The sequence below is a fragment of the Pristis pectinata genome, chromosome 14 (genome assembly GCF_009764475.1).
Source record: "Pristis pectinata isolate sPriPec2 chromosome 14, sPriPec2.1.pri, whole genome shotgun sequence".
In the NCBI taxonomy this organism is placed as follows: Eukaryota; Metazoa; Chordata; class Chondrichthyes; order Rhinopristiformes; family Pristidae; genus Pristis; species Pristis pectinata.
The window spans coordinates 39,802,539-39,823,953 of record NC_067418.1 but is presented as its reverse complement, the minus strand read 5'-3'; the positions used below and the strand labels follow the sequence as shown (position 1 = coordinate 39,823,953).

The following is a 21,415-nucleotide window of genomic DNA, read 5'->3' as shown; positions in this document are numbered from 1 at the left end:
GCATCCGTCTTTTCGAAAAGATACTTCATTGACGGTCTGTGAGGCTGGACTGAAATCTGGCTTGGAAAAGGAAAGCACAAGGTACCGGTAAATGGAATAGGACAATTGGCGGAGTTTTACAACAATAACAATACTCACATTTATGTAGCACCTTCAACATAGTAAAATGTTCCAAGACAAATCAAAGAAGTGATTATCAAACATAATTAGGCAATAAGTCACATTAGTAGAGATTAGGAGAAGCTTGGTCAAAGCAGCAGGTTTTAAAATTCAAAGAGAGGAGGAGAGGCAGACACATTTAAGCCACGAGTAACTAGGTACTGGGTTTTGTGACTCAGAAAGGGTAACCCCTCATGAACGATGGCATGTGGCTCTGATTTATCTCCTCTGTTAGCAAATATGGTTCTCTCTTTGCACAAGGAACTAATTTTTTTTTGCTGACGGTAAAAAACGCCAGAAAATAAATTCCTTCCTCTTTTAAACATTGGCCCTGTTCTGTGCTACATTTTTCTTGGCTTTTCACCATAGTTTTCCAGCAAGAAAACAGCCACTGTAATCTGTCAGTGCCATTGGCAACAAAAGTTTCATCTCATATTACTGCTGACACAATGATTGTAATGTCACATTGCCATATATTCGCGCTGCCTTTTATCCAGATACTCTAACCTCATAAATGCCACTTACCTTCCCACCCCAACGTCTCTCTGTTATTGACACTGATCACGAACTGCCATTATTACGAGCCCATGAGTGAACTACTTCAACTGTGCCAACCTTTGTAACATTCAAATCAACTTGGTTACAGGGTTTAAAATCTTCTTTTAACTTTTGCTTGGGAGAACTACACCATACATTTACCAGCAACATAGAAATTAAAAAGTGGCAGAAGAAAATATCATGCAGGGAAGGAAGGAATTTCTTTAACTGAACAGGCGTACCTGGGTTGATGTATTCAAGCCCATCATAAGGTTACTTGCTTTCCTCAAATCTAGAAAGTTAAAAAAAATGATGATTAAAAACTGGTGAGATTTGAGATCTTGGTAAGTTTGTTGAAAAATCGTTGTTATAGCCATTAAAATGCGAAACATGCAGATCAAGCCAAGAGTCATTGCAGGACATGATGACGCAAATGTAGACAGTGCAAGATGTGTTGGAGTGCACTGTGGTCTGGCATGCTGAGGGAGTGTAAGTGCTTTTAAGGGTGAAGGTTCATTGTGTGAAAGAGCTGGAGAACAGAATACTAACCCCCTCCCACTCCATATTTGTACTTTTCTGACATCCCAGCCATGGTGCAGAAATGTTATTTCATTCAGTTGTGTAACAACTGATTTCTCATTCATATTTTTTTGTTGAATTCCCTTTAAAATTGCCCATAATGAATTTCTGTTTAGGTTTTGTGGTCAAACTAGATTACAAACACCCCATACAAAACAGGACCCATCAATTTTATTATTGTCATAAAGTAATTAGGCACAGAAAAAGGCCCTTCGGCCCACCTGGTCCATGCTGACTAAGATGCCCCATTTAAGCTAGTTCCATTTGTCCACATTTGGCCCATATCCCTTTAAACCTTTCCTATCTGTGTACCTGTCCAAGCGTCTTTTGAATGATGTTAATGTACTTGCCTCAAATGTTTGCTCTGGCAGCTCATTCCAGATACTGACCACCCTCTAGGTGAAAAAGTTGCCCCTCAGGTTCCTATTAAATCTTTCCCCTCCAGCTTCATTCACCCAGCTGGATTCTTCATTTCTCAGTAATATTACCTCTCACAAATATACCACTCTGCACTTCTAAATATTCAACTGGCCAAGCCTAAACAGCTTTCCTGGGGAAAGCGTTCCACTCAGTGAAGTAATGTTTCCGGATTTCCCTGAGTTTAAAGTAATGCCCCTTTTTCCTGGCTTCGCCACCACAGAAAGCAGTTTCTCCCTCTATATCCTATCAAATTATTTAAACACTCCTTCATCTTCTGTACTCAGTTGAATACAGGCCAATTTGTGCAATCTAGCCTCATAATATAGACCTTTTGAACGACAGTATGATTCTCCTTTCACTTAACACATGGGAGCTTTTGAAAAGAGAGGACCTTTATTCCATACCCCAAGGCTTGCACAATTCATTGTCAAACATACTTCTCAGAATATAACTTGTCAGTTTGGAACTGCCCCCACGAACCCATTTGGTCTCCCTTACAGAGATATTCCCTCTGTTCCACCCATCTCTCCCTCACCTCCTCTCCTGCTGAAAAATCAACTTGTTTTCCGTCTTTCCTCTTTCTGGCAAAGGGTCTTAGACCTGAAATGTTAACTGTTTCTCTCTCTACAGGTGCTGCCTGTTCTGTTCAGTGTTTCCAGCTTTTTCTGTTTTTCTTTCAGAGTTCCAGCTTCTGCAGGTTTTTTACCTTATTCGCCACCTAAGGAATGTTGTAATCAGTGCAAAAGAAGTGATCAAAAATGATTGATTTACTCATGGTGATAGGTACCTTATTATTTATTGTTTTGCCATAAATTTACAATGATATGTCATTGATGTTAAACCTTACCCATATTTCAATTACACATTTGATTCCAAAAATGCACTGCTTTCAGAATTTTTTGTTCATAAAATTACTGGAGTATCCCATATCCACAAAGCATTAGGCACCATAGTTCAGAACGTCTTGCAGACCAATGGTGCCAGACTTCATCTAGGACCACAGTACAAGTGATCTTGCAGGTCAATAGTGGAGGACGGTGTCAGGAGAACTGATGCAGAGCAGCAGGGAGGCCACAGTGCACGACGTCATTCACACAAAGTACAGATCATGGACTCTAGGCCCACATAGAGTCAAAGAGTCATATGGCATAGAAACAGGACATTCGGCCCACCATGTCCACGCTTACCAGTGGGCACCCATTCACATTAATCCCATCTTCCAGTACTTGGCTCATAGCTTCTATTCAAGTGTTCATCTAGATGTTTCTTAAATGCTGTCAGCGACTCTGCTTCCACCGCTCTTTCCGGCATTGCATTCCAGGTATTCACCCCTCTCTCTGAGTGAACAAAGGCCCTCTCAGATCCCGTTTAAATCTTTTACCCCTTACACTAAATCTATGTCCTTTAGTTTTATCTATCTCTGACACAGGGAAAAGTTTCCTGCAGTCTACTCTATCTGTACCCCTCATAATTTTATATACCTCAATCATGTGCCCTCTTTACCTCCACTCCAGGGAAAACAGACCTGGCCTGTCCAGTCTCTGCTTAACTCTATCCCAGGCAACATCCTGGTGAATCTCCCCTGAACCCTCTCTCATGCTCTCACATCTTCCCCATAGTCTGCTCAGGTGGCATTGAAGTTTCTCGTGGGATCATCTGAAGGAAAGCAAGGTTTCCTGGTGTCCTGGAAAACAGTTCACTCAAGCAAAATCATTAAAAAGAAATTGTTTGGCTATTTCTACCCATATTGTTTGAGGGACCTTTCTCTTTACAGACTGTTTACTATTAGTTAGCTTGCAAAACAGCAGTGATGATTAGTATATGATTGAGGATGAAGTTCTTGGGGAAGTCCTGAGGACATAAACGGAAGTTCATTCCTTCACATTAAACCTCTTACAGAGCTTACTGCCTAACAGCTTACATATGGTGGAAGTGTGGACCCGGCCTTGTATTATGGTTGTAATCATTCTTGGTATAATATGTGCATGTAGATTAAGAAAGCGCAATGTATCGTTTTGTGCTTACTTTTCTTGGCTCAACTTATCTCAGCTATTAAGTATAAATTTGTATAAGCATAGTTTATGGTTTTATGACAACCTGATTCAACAGTGCCAGCAGTTTAATACACTGATGAGATGCTACTTATGCCGGACATTTGAGAGTAACCTCTGTAGACCACATATTTTGTTTTAACTATTTCCATTTCTGTGTGTTTTTCTTCCTGGAAAAGCTATTAGTTCCTGTGGCGAAGAGAGCTCCATGAGATGTGCTTTCTTCTCTTGGTGAAAACAAAGTTAATCACCTTTGTCACACAAGGGATTCTGCAGATGCTGGTATCTGGAGCTACACACACAAAATGCTGGAGGAACTCAGCAGGTCAGGCAGCATCTATGGAGGGAAATAAACAGTCGACATTTTGGATCGAGATCCTTCATCAGCACCTTCATCATAGATGCTGCCTGACCTGCTGAGTTCCTGCAGCATTTTGAGTGTGTTGCTTAATTACCTTTGTATTGTGGAATATGTTCGACTCAAATGAAAATAGTTTTCCCTCCGACCCTCGCACATTATCCAAGTCTGTTTGCAGTACCAGAATGAAGCTGGCCAGCTTAGATAGACTTGGAATATTTTCAATCATTTTTCAGGACCTGATCATTATCGGCAAGGCCAGCATTTATTGCCAATCCCTCATGGCCCTTGAACTGAATGGATTGTTAGGCACTTCAGGTGGCATTTAAGAATCAGCCACATGGACAGGGCTGGAGTCACATCTGGTAAGTACAGCAGATTTCTTTTTTTTATATTTTTTTATTATTCCAAAATAAACTTTATTCATCATAAAAAACAAACTATATACAACAATAAAACAGTGCAAACCTTTACATTCGTGTACGGATCAATCATTAGTGTTACCTTTTTATATAAAAAACAAACCACCGATGCCACTTGTGTGGCTCCCTGGGGGCTACCCCAATCCCGTATTTACAATATTTAAGGGGCTTCCTCACCTGACCCCACCCCTTCCTCTCCAGTGGAGGAGGAACCCTAAACTGTCGTCCTTCCCCACCGAGCCCTTGCATTGGCTGCACCCAGCTTCAGTATGTCCCTCAGCATGTACTCCTGCAGCCTGGAATGTGCCAGTCAGCAGCATTCCCCTGTGGACATCTCGCAGGGCTGGGAGACCAACAAGTTTTGGGCAGACCAAAGGGGATCTTTCACCAAGTTGATGACCTTCCAGCAGCAGTTGATGTCCATCGGTGTGTGTGTCTCTGGGAACAGCCCGTAGATCAGAGAATCCTCTGTTACACAGCTGCTGGGGATGAAACATGACAAGGACCCTTGCAGCTTTTGCCACACCCTCCTCGCAAACCCACAGTCTGCAAAGAGTTGGGCGACCGTCTCATCCCCAGCGCAGTCCTCCTGGGGGCAGCGCGTGCTGGGACTGTTGCTCCGACCATGCAGGAAGGATCTGACTGGGAGGGCCCCTCTCACTGCCAGCCAAGCGAGGTCTTGGTGCTTGTTGGTGAGTTCTGGCGATGAGGCATTCTGCCATATGGTCTGGACAGTCTGGTCAGGGAACCACCCCACAGTATCCATCGAGTCCTTCTCCTGCAGTGTCTGCAGGATGTTCTGTGCTGACCACTGCCTGATGGACTTGTGGTCAAAGGTGTTGGTCTGGAAGAACTTTTCCACGAAGGACAGGTAGCGCGGCAGCGTCCAGCTGACTGGGACGTTGCGCAGCAATGGAGCCAGGCCCATCCTTCACAACACCGGGGACAGGTAGAACCTTGGCACGTAGTGACACTTGGTACCCATGTACTTTGGTTCCATGCACAGCCTGATGCAGCCACAGATGAAGGTGGTCATCAGGATGAGGGTGACATTGAGGACACTTTTGCCCCCATTGTCCAGGGACTTGTGCATGGTGACCCGTCAGACCCGTTCCATCTTGGATCTCCAGATGAACCGGAAGACGGCAAGGGTGATTCCCAAGCCAGAGGAGCGAGGAACAGGCAACACCTGCGCCAAGTACAGCAGCCCTGAGAGCACCTCATGCCTGATGACCAAGTTCTTCCCAGTTATTGAGAGGGAGCGCCATTCCCACAGTCCCAGTTTCTGCTTCACCTTCCCAATCCGCTCCCGCCAATTTTTGTTGCACGCCTCGGCCCTGCCGAACCAGATCCCCAGCACCTTCAGGTAGTCAGGCCTGATGGTGACGGGGATGTTGGATCGGTCGGGCAATATGCCGAAGAGCATGGCCTCGCTCTTTGCACGGTTAACTCTGGCCCCTGATGCCAACTCAAACTGGTTGCAGATACTGGTCAATCTGTGAACTGACCTTGGGTCCAAGCAGAAGATGGCGACGTCATCCATGTACAGGGAGGTTTTCACCTGGGTGCCCCCAGCGCCTGGCAACGTCACCCCTCTGATGCTCTTGTCTTTCCTGATGGATTCGGCATAGGGTTCTATACATTGCACAAACAAGACAGAGGAGAGAGGGCAGACATGCCTGACTCCAGACTTGCAGATTTCTTCCCCTGAAGGATATCAGTGAACCAGATGGGGTTTACAACAATCCCATAGTTTTGTGGTCATTATTGCTAATGACTAGCTCTTAAAAGAAATGTGAAGATTATTAATTGAATTTAAATCCCACAATGGTTGTGGTGGACCACTAACCACTGCTCCACCAGCACAACCCTTCAGCTTTTTATTGTTGCTGAATTATAAATGCTGTACATAACAGAAAAGACAAATACTTCAACCAATAATACGCAAAACTTTGCCAAAACTGGCGAATTAAATCATCATATAAGTAGGTTTGCAGAGCAGACCATTTCATTTTTCAATGAACGTACACTTTGGGTAACATGATGGATATTGTATTTGGTTCAGGAGGAGGCAGGGAACTTGCCCTCTACAGGAGAAAAAGCCCCAGCCAGACATCACTGACTAAATTTGTTTTTGTGGTACATCTAGAATCTGAGAAAAATAGTCCAAGCACTAGAGCGAGTCACAATATAGGGTGAGAATATCACCTTGCCTTATTGTAGACAATGACAGCACTTCGAGGTGATGCTTTAAAGGCACCTGTAACATGAAATAAATACTTGCAATGTTAAACCAATGAAAGTAATATCAGGTGCAGTGGAACCCCTAGTCAATAAGGATAGGAAAGAAATACATAGATGAACAAACATAGACCATAGAACAGAAACAGGCCCTTTGGTCCACCATGTCTGCACTGACCATGATACTAATCCAAACTAACCCATCTGCCTGCACATGGTCTCTATCCCTGAATTCCCTCCCTGTTCATGTGCCTGTCTAAATGCCTCTTAAACGCTACTATCATATCTGCTTCTACCACCTCCCCTGGCAGCACTTTCCAGGCACCTACCACTCTCTGTGTAAAAAAACTTGCCTCGTAAATCTCCTTTAAACTTACCCCTTTCGCTTTAAACCTATGCCTTCCAGTAGTTGACATTTCCATCCTGGAGAAAAAGACTGACTATCTACCCTATCTATTCCTCTCATAACTGATGAGATACTTAATTCTGAGTTATTAAAAAGTGGATTAAGTACAGGAAATGCACATTCATATTAATGTAAATCCACATGAATGTTACTCATCCATGCTGTCACTCTTAAGGTAAGAGGTTTTCACCAGCACTGTTCTTCATGGGCTTCAAAAAGTAAGTAATAATTTCTAAATCATGGGTTCTATGACTTATAAGTTGAACCATACTCTTTCCTAACTGATTGTGTGTTAAGTATGAGAAAGCTTATTCCACAAGCATGCAATATCTAAATGATTGTATCTCATTGGTAACTACCAGAAACATGGAGTTACAAAAGCATAAAATGTTACCTCTTGCACTCACAGACTGAGGAATCTGTGCCCTTGGTTGTAAGCATTTGAAATCTCAAATGACAGACTTTTATTAGGCAAGAATATTAAAGTTCAAGAAACCCAGGTGAATAATATGCAGATCAGTCTTGACCTAAATGACTGGGAGGACTGGCTTTGAGGTACCAAATGGCCACTCCTGTTCCCGCTGGATGCAGTCAGAAGGAGGAATGACATGCTTTTGCCCAGTGGCAGGAGGGAGAAAGCTGAACTCTCCCCAACAAAGGCATAGTTGGCTGTAACTGAGGAGATGGTCATCAGGACCATTGGACCTCAGTCTGAGATAGAATGGATGGAGTGGTTTAATAATTTCACCAGGTCAGGAGAAACGATGATTCTCCCTCATTCAGTCCAACCCAGCATATTCCATTATACCAGGAGGAGGGGACCCTAAGAGAGGTATATAACATTATGAGGAACATAGGATGGGGAAATTGTAGGAAAGGTTTCCCAATAGCAGAAGTGTCAAACACTAAGGGCATAAGTTGAAGGCAAGGGGAAAGAGGTCTAGAGAGGATCTGAGGCAGAATTTCACCCAGAGGGTGTTTGGAATCTGGAATGCACTGCCTGAAGGTGTGGTGAAAACAGGTATTCTCAAAACATTTAAGAAGTACCTAGATGAGTACAATCGCCAGGGTATAGAAAGGGATGGACCAAGTGCTGGGAAATGGGCTCAGTATAGATGGGTACTCGATGGTTGGCATGGACATGGTGAGCCAAAGGTCCTGTCTGTGTGTTGTACAACTCCATGACCATTCCTTACACCCTTTCAGCATACATGAGCATCAGGACTCTACATCACACTCACTTCATTTCCTCAAGTTATCCATGCATCTGAGCCTCTCATGCTAACCTGAGTGCAATTTGCGGCATCAGTCCCACCATCACCCTCCCTAACTGCATCAGGTCAATCTGGCAGCTGTCAGTCACTCACAGGCTTGTTTCCTCTCTCCTCCTTAGGGGAGAGCGTGTAAAACGCATGGTGAGAGAGGAGTGGAGGAGGGTAGTCACAAATAATCTGCCCCCGATTCACCAGAGGAGGCTCTGACTATGCATCCATCTCAGTCTGAGATGGAAAAATAGGGGTCTGCTGAGTTACATGTATCTCTGACACTCGTAATCTGGCTTTGTGTCATCAGTGGCTAAACCATTAGGCGATTAAGCATAGTTGTAGTGAAGGCTCAGACGTGACTATGATTAAGTCATGTCCCTTTTCTTGCCTTTGTTCATACAGCTCATACTGCAGGATAATCCATCAGAGAAGCACATTCCATCGAAGCATGCATAACCACTTAACTATACAAGCACTTGGTTGGCTGGGATTCCTTCTAGTCAGTCACAACCAACAAATGAACACAGCATATAGTAGTAGTTGGAACAGCTATGGAGATTCAGTGATAGAAGATGCAATCTACACTAAGTAGCACAGATGCTACCTGAATCCCAAAGCCTATCATTGAAAAGGAGATCACCAGAGGTGCATCTTCAACAGCCAGACACAGACAGTTCACCATGTACGCTGTTCCCAACAGAAATAACATGGAGGACTCTGACTCGTTTGTGAGCGGACCTGAGGCATAGGGCATTATGAGGTAGCCTGGCAGAGTGGAAGCTTTAAAGCATATCCTTGAGATGAGTCCTTCCATCCTTAACCACAGCCAAGCGGGAGATGCGTCAGAAAACAGGATGTGTAGCCCTAGAACACATCCCTGATCTTCACTAAGCTGTTCTGCAGCAGAAAGGTGGGAGTGATGTGATACTGGCCCAGCAGAGGCATGATGGTGGAAGTGGGGACACTGCTTAAAGCTGTAGCCCTACTCACCACATCTCCCATCATCAACCGGCCGGGTCCCAGCTTGTTGCTCCAACTCCCAATGGTGGAGGGGCCTTTGGCAGGGCCCTCAGACATCCAGGCTAAAAGCATCTCAGGAGCCAGAGCAGGGAACTGAGTAACCTAACTGTAGCCCTGCCAAACTACATGCAACACAGCTTATCCAAACACTAGATAGTGCAAGACATCAGTAACTGTCATCTACCAAGGCTCTCCACATGGGTGTTTGTTAGCATTTCCAAATGCCATGTTTTTAAATCTCCTTTTCCTTATCCAACATAAAATGTACTGATTAACATTACATCCACCTCTCATTGCAGGAAATCCCAACTCATCCGTACATTGTGTTTGAAAGGTAAGACCCATTAGACATGAGCAATGGGGAAGAAGTGTGATGGAGGAGGTGTTTAGTGCAAAGGATGGAGCGGGCTTTAATAAAAACAGAAAATGCTGTTCATACTCAGCAGATCAGGCGGCATCAGGAGTTAACATTTCAAGTCACTGACCTTTCATCAATGTTAGAAATCAAACATTTTAATTTGCAGAAAAGGGGGAGATGTGGAGACACAAAGAGTACGCCTGCGATAGGGTGGAGACTAAGAGGGACTGACTGACACAAGTCCTGGTCTGGCAGGCTGACAGAGGGTGGTGAAGGATAGTTAATCACAGATCACTCCTGTCAACCTGGAAATAGGAGCTGAATTCAAACAGAAGAGAAAGAAAAAAAAGCCAGAACTGTGAGCTTTGAATCAAAACAATGGAAATATCAGAAATCTGAAATACAGAAGCTGCTGGAAATACTCAGCAGGTCAGGCAGCAACTGCGGAGAGAAAAACAGAGTTAAAATTTCAGGTTGAAGACCTTTCAGTTCTGTTTGTTTGCATTTTCTCATAACTGCCCTCATTTTAGAGCTCTTTTCATTTTCTCTTTTATGCTGATGACTTTTTAAATCGGAACAGGTTGGAGTCATACAAGGTGGAATTGGGTCCTTCAGCCAACTAAGTCCACACCAACCACCAACCATTTACACTCATCATAGCATCAGATGGCATGGAAATGGGCCTTTTACACTAATACCTATTGACACTGATCCCATTTTGTCCTCTCCTCATTTCACTACACACATCTTTACAGTGGTCAATTAACCTACCAGCCCACACGTCTTTGGGAGAAAACTAGAACACCCAGGGGAAATCATTCTGAATTACCATTTTTACTACTATTCTCTGTGCCAACAGTTCAAAACCTTCTCTTTTATTAAGCCATGAACTTACTGATCATCTCTACAGCCACACATCACACCCCAGATTCAACAGCTATTTTCACCTTCAATTTCTGTGAGCACCTTTTTATATTGGATTGTGATAACCAAGTAGGTGTACAGATGTACATCAAGGTTTTAAAATTGGTCTTGCTGCCATTTTATTGCATCTGAGATCAACAATGGGTATGAAAGTACGCTGTAATTTTCCTTGTGGTAATTTTATTATCACTCTTCACACAAAAATCTATTTATAATTGCGTGGCTCAGGTTAGCACAGTTGCTTTTAATCAAAATGGTTGTGGAACTGGAGCATTACATGACAGGCTAAAACTTCAGATCATAATATTGAGGGAATGCTGTACTTACACACTCTAAGATGCTATGCTGGTACCTGGAAACAGAGCAGGTTATTTGCAGGACTCTGGCATTTATCCCCCATCCAAAATTGGCAAAACAGGTGACCTGCTAATTTACTGTTTATAGGAGTTTGTTTCACACAGATTGGTTGCCGTGTTTTGCACATTGCGAAAGTGACTACAAAATGACTTCATTGGCTGTAAAGTGCTGAGATGGCGAGAAGCCCTATACGAAAAAAGCAAGCTTCCTCTCAGAATTCCAAAAGGTTAACTTAGGTCAGCTTTCTGCTGTCTCACATCCTTGTATGAATGACTAAATTTCTGCTACCTATAAGAATTTGTTTGGCAAAACTTACTCCCAGTGACAGTGCTGGTTGAAGTCTGAAGAAAATCATGAATTCTGCACTGATATCTACTCTCAAGATCCATCACCAATGATACCATCAGACAAAGAAACTGTCTGTTCTTCCTTTAGCCCCATGATTATGGTAGCACAGCCAAAATGTTCATGTTCTTCCTAACGTCTTTTCCTTACTGAAAGCCCATGGGTTGTAGAGGACAAAAGGTCTTTTGCAGTTCTGACACAGCCCTTTCCACTAATCCTCAGTGCTGTTGACAGATTTTTTTTGAGCCTTTGCTGATTGCAGTTCAGATGTTTACACAAACGGGAAGAGACCAACCAGTGAGCAAATAGACTATTCATAGTTGTATCTCAGCAGCTAAAAGTGCAAGGTGGTGATATACATATATTATATGCAACTCTGCCATAAACATGTCTGTCCATATTTTCATTAGAGCAAAAAGACTCAGATTTGAAACGAACCCATAGCTATTGTCACAAAGCTGTTATGTTCCCAAAACAACTCTTGATACATCTCATGTCACTGACCACCATCTGCTAAGTTAGCCTCTGAAACCATAGTGTACACAGCCGCCAGGAAAAAAAAACTTATTTTTGTATTATGAATGTTGTCAGCTGACACTTTTCAAATAGCTGTTTACTACTTTTAAATTTCAAAAACCTTCAATTTCCTGATTACTGGCCAACTGCCCTATGCAATGTGTAGAAGATACACTTGTCTCTTACGCTGGTGTTATGTTCTCAGAAACAATACCAATGGACAGTTATTGGCAGAGCTACTAATAGAAAATCCCAGAAGCATGATCAACTCAACCTTGTTTCAGTTTTAAACAGAATTGGAAGCACGTTCCACAACAATACCTGAAATCAGACATTTTCCCCATTGAAGCAACAATCTGTTGCAATTGTTTGTGCCACAGTTTAAAACAGAGGCCGTGAGAAGTGAGAACATTGTAAATGTATTGTAATAAATTGCTTTTATTGATATTAAAAAGAAAAGTACAATGATTGTGAATCTCATCTTTCTCTAGTGTCTAGTGTTGGTTGAGTGCACATGTTAAATACATGACATTATATTAGTTAACAAGAGTACACCTTAACTGTATTTGCTAAAACATTTAAAAAAGTAAAAAGCTTTAACTAATGCGACTGCAGATGTTTCCCTTCATACTGGCTGATGCAAACATTTGACAAAAGAACTAGGTTTTCTGATTACTATTTAAGTGATGTAACTTTTTGAGCTTTCTTTAAAAAAAACTGAAGCTTTCCATTTTTGACAAAGCAATGGTGAACAGAATGAGGAGTCACTTAAACCAGAAGTGATTCACAAAACTGATAAGAAACAAAAGCTGATAACACAATGCTGGTTGAAAAACAAGATCAAGCTGTAACCAAGTAATTGTACTTGATCATACCATGGCAGACAGCAGTGAGCATGGATATACATAGCTTCCACAAAGAAAGAGACCTGAGGTCATTTGGCTGAATCAAGGCACCTCACAGAGGCTTCCAATTCCAAATAACACCCAAGAGTGTGCGTGCACAAAGAGAGGGAGAGGGAGAGGGAGAGAGAGAGATAGAGAGACTTTCTTTACATTTTTTGGTACAAAGCATCTACGAAAGCTTTACTAGTACAAAATTAGACAAAATAGTTTATGTCTTTGCAGTTGCTCATCAGTGCTAAGTACATTATTTGGACCAATTTTTATATATATTTTACATAAAATAAATAATGCCTTTACGCAGTGCCATTTTTTTTTAATAGCTTGGCGGCTCAACACTGCAAGATATAGCTCAGACTAATTCCAAAAAGAGACTGCTTCTGGTCACTAAGCTTGAGTTCAAGTAGGTTTTCAAAGCAAAGCAAGTAACTAAGAATAAGAAATAAAGTTGCAAAATATAGAAAAATTAATTACAACACTGCTGTTTCCCTTTGATTTTGTCTTTTTTTAAAATGCCTTTTGTCTTCTCTTTGCCTATCTTGCACCGCCAAAACCAAGCTAAATATTTTTTTTAAAAATAACACGTTTCCTAAAACGGAAAAGTTCATTTCAAGTTCTATTTGATGTTCGTGCATTTATCAAATCTCAATTCTTCGAGTCAGCTCTTTTGCTTCTTTTAAAGAAAGTTAGCACCGTAACACAAGTGTGTGTGACCACACTTATCATTCAAAGAAATAGTGCCGTTGAAAGAAACACAATTAAAAAAAAGAGACGCAATCTGCGGCAATGTGAGACTGCACACACACACAAACACACCACTGTCTTTTGTCCCTTACAGGACCTCCTAATCTCATCTTATTTAAAAAAGGTGCAGGATCTGGATGACACTAAGTATTCCACAAAGTGTTGATCTCCCTTCTTGTATAGGTGCAGAACAATCGAGGATATATTATCTAGACTGCATTGCGTGACATTTGTATGGAAAACAAACTGTACTCTGCAGTGTGACCCCTTTGGCCCAAACAACTGACGCTGCGACTTCTTTTGCCAGCCAGGTATCACTTCTACCGGGCCGCACGAGTATCATTGCACTTCTTTGTTGGCTGATGGAAGGGGGTGGGAGGGGAGGTAGTAGAGGTGGGTGTAACGGCTTGGAGGGGTCAGGTGGGGGGGGGGGGGTGTGGTGAAGGGGGAAAATAACCCAGTTGGAATGCCACAGAAATGACGTCATGTACAAAGCTATAATTCCTGTCTTTTACCACAAGAAACGTGCAAAATATTTCTTCATCATTCCTGACTGAAGTATTTCTTTGATGATGCTCGGACTTCAAGGGGTGGTTTGACAGGGAGAGTCAGAAGTGGCTTGTGCATTTCGACATACTGTAAGCTCTGGACTTCATCAACATGCCTCCTGAGCCTTAGGGCCATGTAACTTGGAGGAATGCCTCTTCGAAGACGCTGGGCAGATCTTTTTTGCCAGAAGTCATATTTTGAATACTTGGCAACCAAAGGCTTCCTAAAGTTTTCCTGCAATTTAAAAGAAAATAGCATTAGCAGCCATGCCAATAGCATGCTATAATAGCATCAAAAGACTATCTGATGTTCTAAGCCTCAGAGAACTGATAAGCAAACTATCATGTCCAATTGTTCACTGGCTTAGCACTGCCAGTTCTCAAACAAACAGGCAAGTAAAATCCATAGCTTGAATTACTGTCAACCAGTAAACTAGCCCTTTAATAAGATTGGAAAGTTTTTGTTCTCCTTTTCTGAATACTGTTGTATTTTTCAAAAGTCTACCTTCCTAAGAGAATCAACAACAAGTCATTAGAGATTATAAGTTTCAGTGCACACATGGAGTCCCACAAGATGTGGATACAGGTCAAAGTTCAGGTGATGACCTCGTAACCCCAATTACATAGGCAAACCCATGAATAGTATGACACCAAGCTGCCAGCAGAGCCTCACGACTTTTGTCCTTAAGAAAGAAAATGGCCCATGGGTTATTCTGCTGTTTGTAATGGGTTTCAAATTTATGCTATCAAATAAAAAAAATTAGGGAAAGCCGACTATCGAGTGGGAGGGATGATTTAAAGTAATTGAAACAAGGTGGGCCTATTGTGTTAAATGGATTTCTTTTTAACTAATCGCCATGCCTTTGCCTGGTAGGACACTGTGAATCAAAACCAAAGCCTGCTACTGAAAATAGACTGCCCTTCCAGGCTTTGCACTCAGATGCCTCTCTAGGGAACACCAGCTGAAAAGGTCTCTTTCAATAAAGTTCTTTATTTTAAAAGAAACAATCTCTCAGATGGTCTTAATTTTGCACTGGCATCAAAAGATAAAAGGCTTAAACCAAAGGCTCAGATGCTGAGAGTAGAAAAGTAATACTTTACATCACAGGGGAAAACAATTCACTGATGTTTCCTATATTACAAAAGCCCTCCAAATATGCATGGCCAACAACTGGATTTAATTGTGTTTTGATCATTTGATGAAAGTTTTAGGTGTGCAATGAAAGCAGGCTCCTAACTACTTAAACTGGCTGATGCATTCACAAGTATGAAGGCGTTTGATAGATTGTAAGGAAAAACAATGTCAGCAGCAGGAGGGTTGATTACACAGCTCAGAAATTTACAATAACATGGCAAAAGAACCAGAAGCAAGATAAGATTTTCTTAAGAAAAGAGCAGCAAGTTGAAATGATCTGGAGTACACTGCCTTAAAATGGAGGTGAAAGTAGATTCAAAAGGAACCTGGAAAATGACAATATTGATATGCATGAAACAGAATTATATGCAGGGCTTGGGGGAAGTGCAGGGGTTTGGGGCTGATTGTGTTGTTCTCACAATGAACTAGCAGTGTGGTCCAAATGGCCTGCTTCTGTGCATTATGTTATATATGCAAATACCAGCAGTGTGATTATACGTGCACTTGAAGAGAATCAAGTGCCTTAAACAGTTGTTTTTATTGGTTTGTCTGCAACTTTATTGTCAGCCCATGCCATAACCACACAGATTTTAGATGCCATGAAAAAATGAGGCAAGTATAATAAATGCAGTTAAGATTAAGCTAACAAAGCTTATTTTGCACTAAGGCATGTTCGATTTTGTCTAACATAATTGGCAATAATAGAGAAGGAAAATTAACATGCCATATCCTCTGAAAAACCAATGGTTGGGGAGGGAGGTGGGAACAGTGACTGGAACAGCTTTCACCTCCTCTGTATACTGATTGGTTTCCCAACTACTCCCCCAGAAACTTGTAGCCGGGTGGCAGAGTTCAAAAGTTCTTGGGAGATCACCTTACTGATGAAACAAATCACATACCTTATTTGCTGGTGGTAAAAGGTTGAAAGGTGTCCCAGAGAGATCTCGCTCTTTCTTGACCGGCTTCGCACAGTAGAGCTCCAGGAGGCCCAGGTCACAGCTACGGAAGCAGCATTCTTCTACTATTCCTCTGTTCTGCCTGCGGCTGTTGGAGCGCCCAGTCGGTCTACCTGAAAGATGGGACAGAATTTATCTTTTTTCCTCTTTTTAAAAAAATTCCAGAGGCTTCCTGCTAACATTGACAAAATTCTGTAGAAAAGATAAACTAAATTTGCAGATCATTTAAAAAAGCTATAGCTACTTGACCTTGCTAACATAGCAAAAAAAAAGCCATGTAATAGGGTCCAATGAACTGTATGCTATTAGCTGTACGATCTGAGCAAAAGATAACTCCGGCCAAGGTAATGGGCAATCACCTTTTAATGTCAAGAGTTTGCTCTGAACTTTGCTCATGTCAACTTATTCCAATAGTTCAAGGACTGCAGACAGTAGTTATCCTTTTGGGAATCTCACTGATGGCTGCATTCCTGTTTCTCAGGTCGATGGAGATAGCATCACCTTCTGTCGTGAGTGCACACAGAAAAACACTTAAGTTACATTGTTATGAAAGAGTTGCATTTCCGTGCAAAGGCTTTATCTTTCTCTTAAAAAGAAAGGCCTCTCTTCACATTGTTATTTTCATCTTAACTTCGTGTCCCTTCACTTGTGAAGATCTCCAGATGATCAGCAAGATAAACAACAATTCAGGCATGTTGACGCACGACATAACTATGCCAACATTGGTAACCAAAGTCCTACAAATTGGGGAATTTGTTAAAATCAGGCTAGATCATATGCACTTTAAAATGAGGCCAATTTGTTTGTACAGGCAGCTACTGAATACCAAATACAATAATTGGGGACTCAAGAGTAAAGCTGTCACATGCAAAAAAAACAAAAGGAATTCTTTCTTCTCCCACCCCTTTCTTCTGCAGAGTATAGTCCCAGAAGCCTAGATCATTAAAAACGTCTTTACATGAAAGATGGAATGCTGCAGTGGTGTTACTTTAATCAGAAGAATGTGGAAATAAACAAGCACTCCATTGTGACTGTCAGCAGTGGTTTAGCTTAGTGTCCTTGTCAAACAAGAGAGAGGAGAAACACATGAGAAATGTGCTTATTCAGCATAAGTGCAAGCTTGGAAATGAGTTTATCCGCAGTTTATGACAGTGAGCACCTGCCTTTTGTTTATCTTTACTTATTACAGTAAGCTCTGTGAATGTTACACACACTGCAAATTGGCAAGGAGTTCTCATCATATTTTGATGATCATTTCATGATCAAGATGTTTTAAGGAAATGCCAGTTTTGTTTAAGCTTCCTCAATGATCGGTAGCAAAGCTAAAAACCTGCAAATGTAACACTTATTTACATTCAAGGGATTGGGGGGGATTATTATACAAAGTAAAATTCAACTCCAGTGGCAATTATTATTGATTATCACCATGAGAAAGTGGTTAGTAAATGATGTGGTTCAAATGTTTGCAGTCTTTCTTTAAACAGTGTTTCCTAACCTGCTGTGTCCCACTAGGGGTATTTTGTGTGTTGTCTGACAATTCTACTAAATAGCAATATTAATTTTCATAATGTTAATTTTCACTAACATAACACCACCAGAAGGGATGCTAGAACTCAAATGTTATGAAAAGTTCAGAATCACAGCTTCTCTGGGCCAAGTGCTCATAGACTTAAAGAAATGCTTTTCCTTTCATTATTACTTATATGGAAACAAGAGTTGATAAAGCATTCAAAAACCCTCACTTTACTCTACAAGCCACTGTGTAAATGCAAATAACACCCACAATTCTGTAACAGTTTTAATGGACAGAATTATATGGAATCCAGGCTAGGGTTTCTGCACAGGCCTTTCAATCCCTTGACCTTTTTCCAGCTTTTCACAAGATCATCCCTCACCTGTACTTTGCACCCATATTTATCCACTTTTGACCCATATCCTTATTTTTACAAAAATGTGAACTTTTCAATTGCAGTTCTAATTGGAATCACAATTCCCAAGGTAAAATGACTTAGTTTTGCACTTCCAATGATTTCAACATGGTCCTGAATATTGCAATACTTAATTTGCAGAATTTTAACCGGTGGTAGTTGTGACATGAACTCACTAAAGTTTCTTTAAGGGAGTCATTATCAAATGACATTGTCATGAGGTCAAGATGTAGGATGACAGTAGATTCAAGAGGAACACTCACTGCTTAGAAGAAAACACTCTGAAACAAACTGATAAGACTGGCAGACCCCATAATCTCCAAAGAAAACAATTGAAGGCACAGGCACTGTAATGGAGATTTAACTGAGTGGACCCCTCCCTCAACAGGCAAAAAGTAATCACCAAAAGAGAAAGATAATAGTAACTTGGGGGTGGTGGGGAGAAGGAAAACACAAAATCAGATTGAGCAACACACACACACATATCAAGACAATTCCTTAGCTCCTGGATGTTTAGTATACAAGTGGTTAACTTACTAAAGTAAAATCCTCTTTCGCCACAGACAAATTGTAGTGTGTCCACCAGTTCACCACCACATAGCGTTTCAGCTGCAGTCACTCCCTCTACGATGTACATTGTGAAAGCAATGGAAATGAACAGCAGGTGCCTTGTTGGGGACATCTTTCTACCCTGGAAAGGGGGGGGGGAAAAAAAGTTAATCAGCTGAATATGCCGATTCCCAATTATCTTAATAACTTCTACTGCAGCTTCCCCAACTCTCACCACGTGTTATTTTGTTTTGACAAGACCACAGCATGCCTACTGATAGCATTGGGACAGTAAATGTGGCATGCTAATTAAGTGCAAATTCCCATTGGCTCCATAAAGAACTCAAAAGCAAGAGCTTGATTTGTAAGATGGTTTTGATTAGCTCTGATCCAAATAAGTAATATTATTACATTGAGTCAGAGTTGAGATATTATCCTTGTAACATGAGCAGAATGGGAAATATGCATTCCAGTATCTAGTCCAGTCAACATTAGCGTGTTGTCTAAAAGCTCTGATAACATCAGTTTGGTCTACTACTTCAAAAGCAAAACAAGAGAATGAAAACTGATTGCAACAGACTTCTATTCTGCAGCATCATCTATTGGCAGAGGTTGATGTTAAGTGGTATAGTTGATGCTAAATGGTACAAATCCTTTTTAAAGCCACATCAGTGGTTATAAATGCTAAGTGTGCACAGGACTGTTACTGACTGACTGTCAATTCTTTTCAGCAGTGATTAAGCCAGATTTTGAAGTTAGCAAGCATTCGTTACAAGCACAAAATGTGATCTGGGGCACTGTCCACGGTACCCAGACCATGGTATTGAATGATGCAGTTACCCTGATGCAGAATGATGCAGAAAACTCCATGACAATTGTGAGTGAGGCATAGGAAATGGAGGATGTGAAAGGTTAGGGTACAGTCAGAAATCCTGTACTTCATCAATAATTGCAGATTCTGGGTAAAGATCTGCTACAATTCAACATTTGAGGTACCATTCAAGAGTTGTATTGGAATTAAAACGATTTTAAAATAAACACATGGGAGTTACAATTGCACGTTAGATGGAATTTTAAGATATTTAGGATGATTATAACAAATAGATTATTAAAGTTATAGTTAATTCTGATAGAATGGACTAGAAAAAAAGCCGATGTAAATTCAATGTTTCTGTTGGAATCCGAATCCAGGAGAGACTCCAATATCTATTTTACAGGCATTATTTTAAAATATCCTATAATGGTATGTTCCACCAGTGTCTTTGAAAGTTTTCACTAATTATCAAAGCCGATTGAAAAGTGCATAAAAGAACTCCCCCCAAATTGCAGTTGTACTTTTCCTGTAAAGATTTGTAGCAAAAAATTCCACTAAGAACGTCACTGTATTCATGAAACAGAAAGACGCCTGAGCTGTCTGTGCCATTCACAGACTGACTGCACTCTCGACTTTCCCTTTTTAACTTCATTAAGATCTATTTTCTTGTCAATAAAATCAGGAGAGCCCATTTTAAAATGTTACAATTCTTCAGAAGGAAAGTTTTTAAATGCCAATTATCTCAAAGCTAAACTAGATTTACAATCTTGCTTTTGATGGCTATGGATTGTGAGGATGTAACAGAAATCAGAGATCTGTTTTCCCCGGGTGTAAGATCTTACAGTAAAGTCAAATCAAGGAATGTCGCGGCAGACAAGCAGGATACTAACGCTACCCAGTGGAACAGGCTGGGAAACTCACCCAGCCCAAGCTGTGAACAGCAACCATAGTACAAAACAAGAAATGAAAGGCATCAAATTACTTCTCTGTTCTGTGCCGGGGCTTGCATTATTCTCAATGCACTTTACACATAGTCCTAAAACTACCGAAACACGTTTAAAAACTACTGTTAACGGTGGGTGCGGAGGGGGAAAAGCGAACAGTCCAAGAACCGGCAGAAAGGGTTGTTCTATGCATAACTTTTAGAACCGTTTTTCCAATGTGTTAAAAAGTGAGTTTTTTTTTGCAAATGAAAAAATGCACAAGCCGATTTGAAACAACAGCATGAGATAGCACGATTAATTTTTCCTTGCATTCCCTTTGCAAAGGAAAAAGTTACACAACGATAAAAGTGGTTCTGCAATAGTTGCAACTGAACAGAGACATTTTACAAAAAAAAACAAACGATGCGAGGCTTTTTGTTTCCGTGATAAGAGTTTGAAATGAGATTCCTGCCTAATCCATTGTTACCTTCACGGAGTTGTCGCTGCAGGCTGAGTCTGCACAGGTCGGGCAGAGAGCTGGGCATTTGGGATCCATTGTACGGCGTTCTGGAGACGGAGGGGCGCGCTAACCAGATGAAGTTCCTTTAAACGCTGCTCCAGAGTTCAGGAGACAGACAGAAAAGAGCTCCCGCGCTCCTTATATACCCGCAGCGTGATTCGCCAGCACGCAAGGCCACGCTCCGAGGGGTCACCGCCGTTCCAGAAGACGAAAGCTGGCAACTCTGTTTCCACCAGCACAAGTCGAGGCGCTTTGACTTACAGCAAGATGTGCAACAATTTGTCTTAGTGCAAAATAAATGTTGATGCTTGCAATTTATTCCTTAAATGGACGTCGTCCTCCTCCTCCCCCACCACTGTTGTCGTGAAATGCATGTCTTTTTATTTGTGCTTTTGCAATCACTTTAAATTGTGTATTGTAATAATGTAGTTGTGATGT

At 41.4% G+C, this 21,415-nt stretch overlaps 1 protein-coding gene across 1 annotated transcript; it reads right to left on the bottom strand.

Annotated features, from left to right (window-relative positions):
* Window positions 1-12,373: 12,373 nt before the first annotated feature.
* Window positions 12,374-21,090, bottom strand: LOC127577684 (insulin-like growth factor II). Its single transcript, XM_052029106.1, has 4 exons — window positions 20,945-21,090; window positions 18,709-18,862; window positions 16,187-16,356; window positions 12,374-14,387 (listed from the first exon to the last, which is right to left on the bottom strand). The coding sequence occupies exons 1-4, from the start codon at window positions 21,011-21,013 to the stop codon at window positions 14,148-14,150; spliced, it is 633 nt and encodes a 210-aa protein (XP_051885066.1). The 5' UTR covers window positions 21,014-21,090; the 3' UTR covers window positions 12,374-14,147.
* Window positions 21,091-21,415: the final 325 nt, after the last annotated feature.

What these genes read in the sequence shown, in the direction of transcription:
- LOC127577684 (XM_052029106.1), bottom strand. Translation starts at nt 21,013, where the DNA reads ATGGATCCCAAATGCCCAGCTCTCTGCCCGACCTGTGCAGACTCAGCC. An exon ending in CGAAAGAGGATTTTACTTTA is followed by an intron (nt 16,357 to 18,708) that starts GTAAGTTAACCA and finishes CCCATCTTTCAG; the next exon opens with GTAGACCGACTGGGCGCTCC. An exon ending in TTTTACCACCAGCAAATAAG is followed by an intron (nt 14,388 to 16,186) that starts GTATGTGATTTG and finishes TTTAAATTGCAG; the next exon opens with GAAAACTTTAGGAAGCCTTT.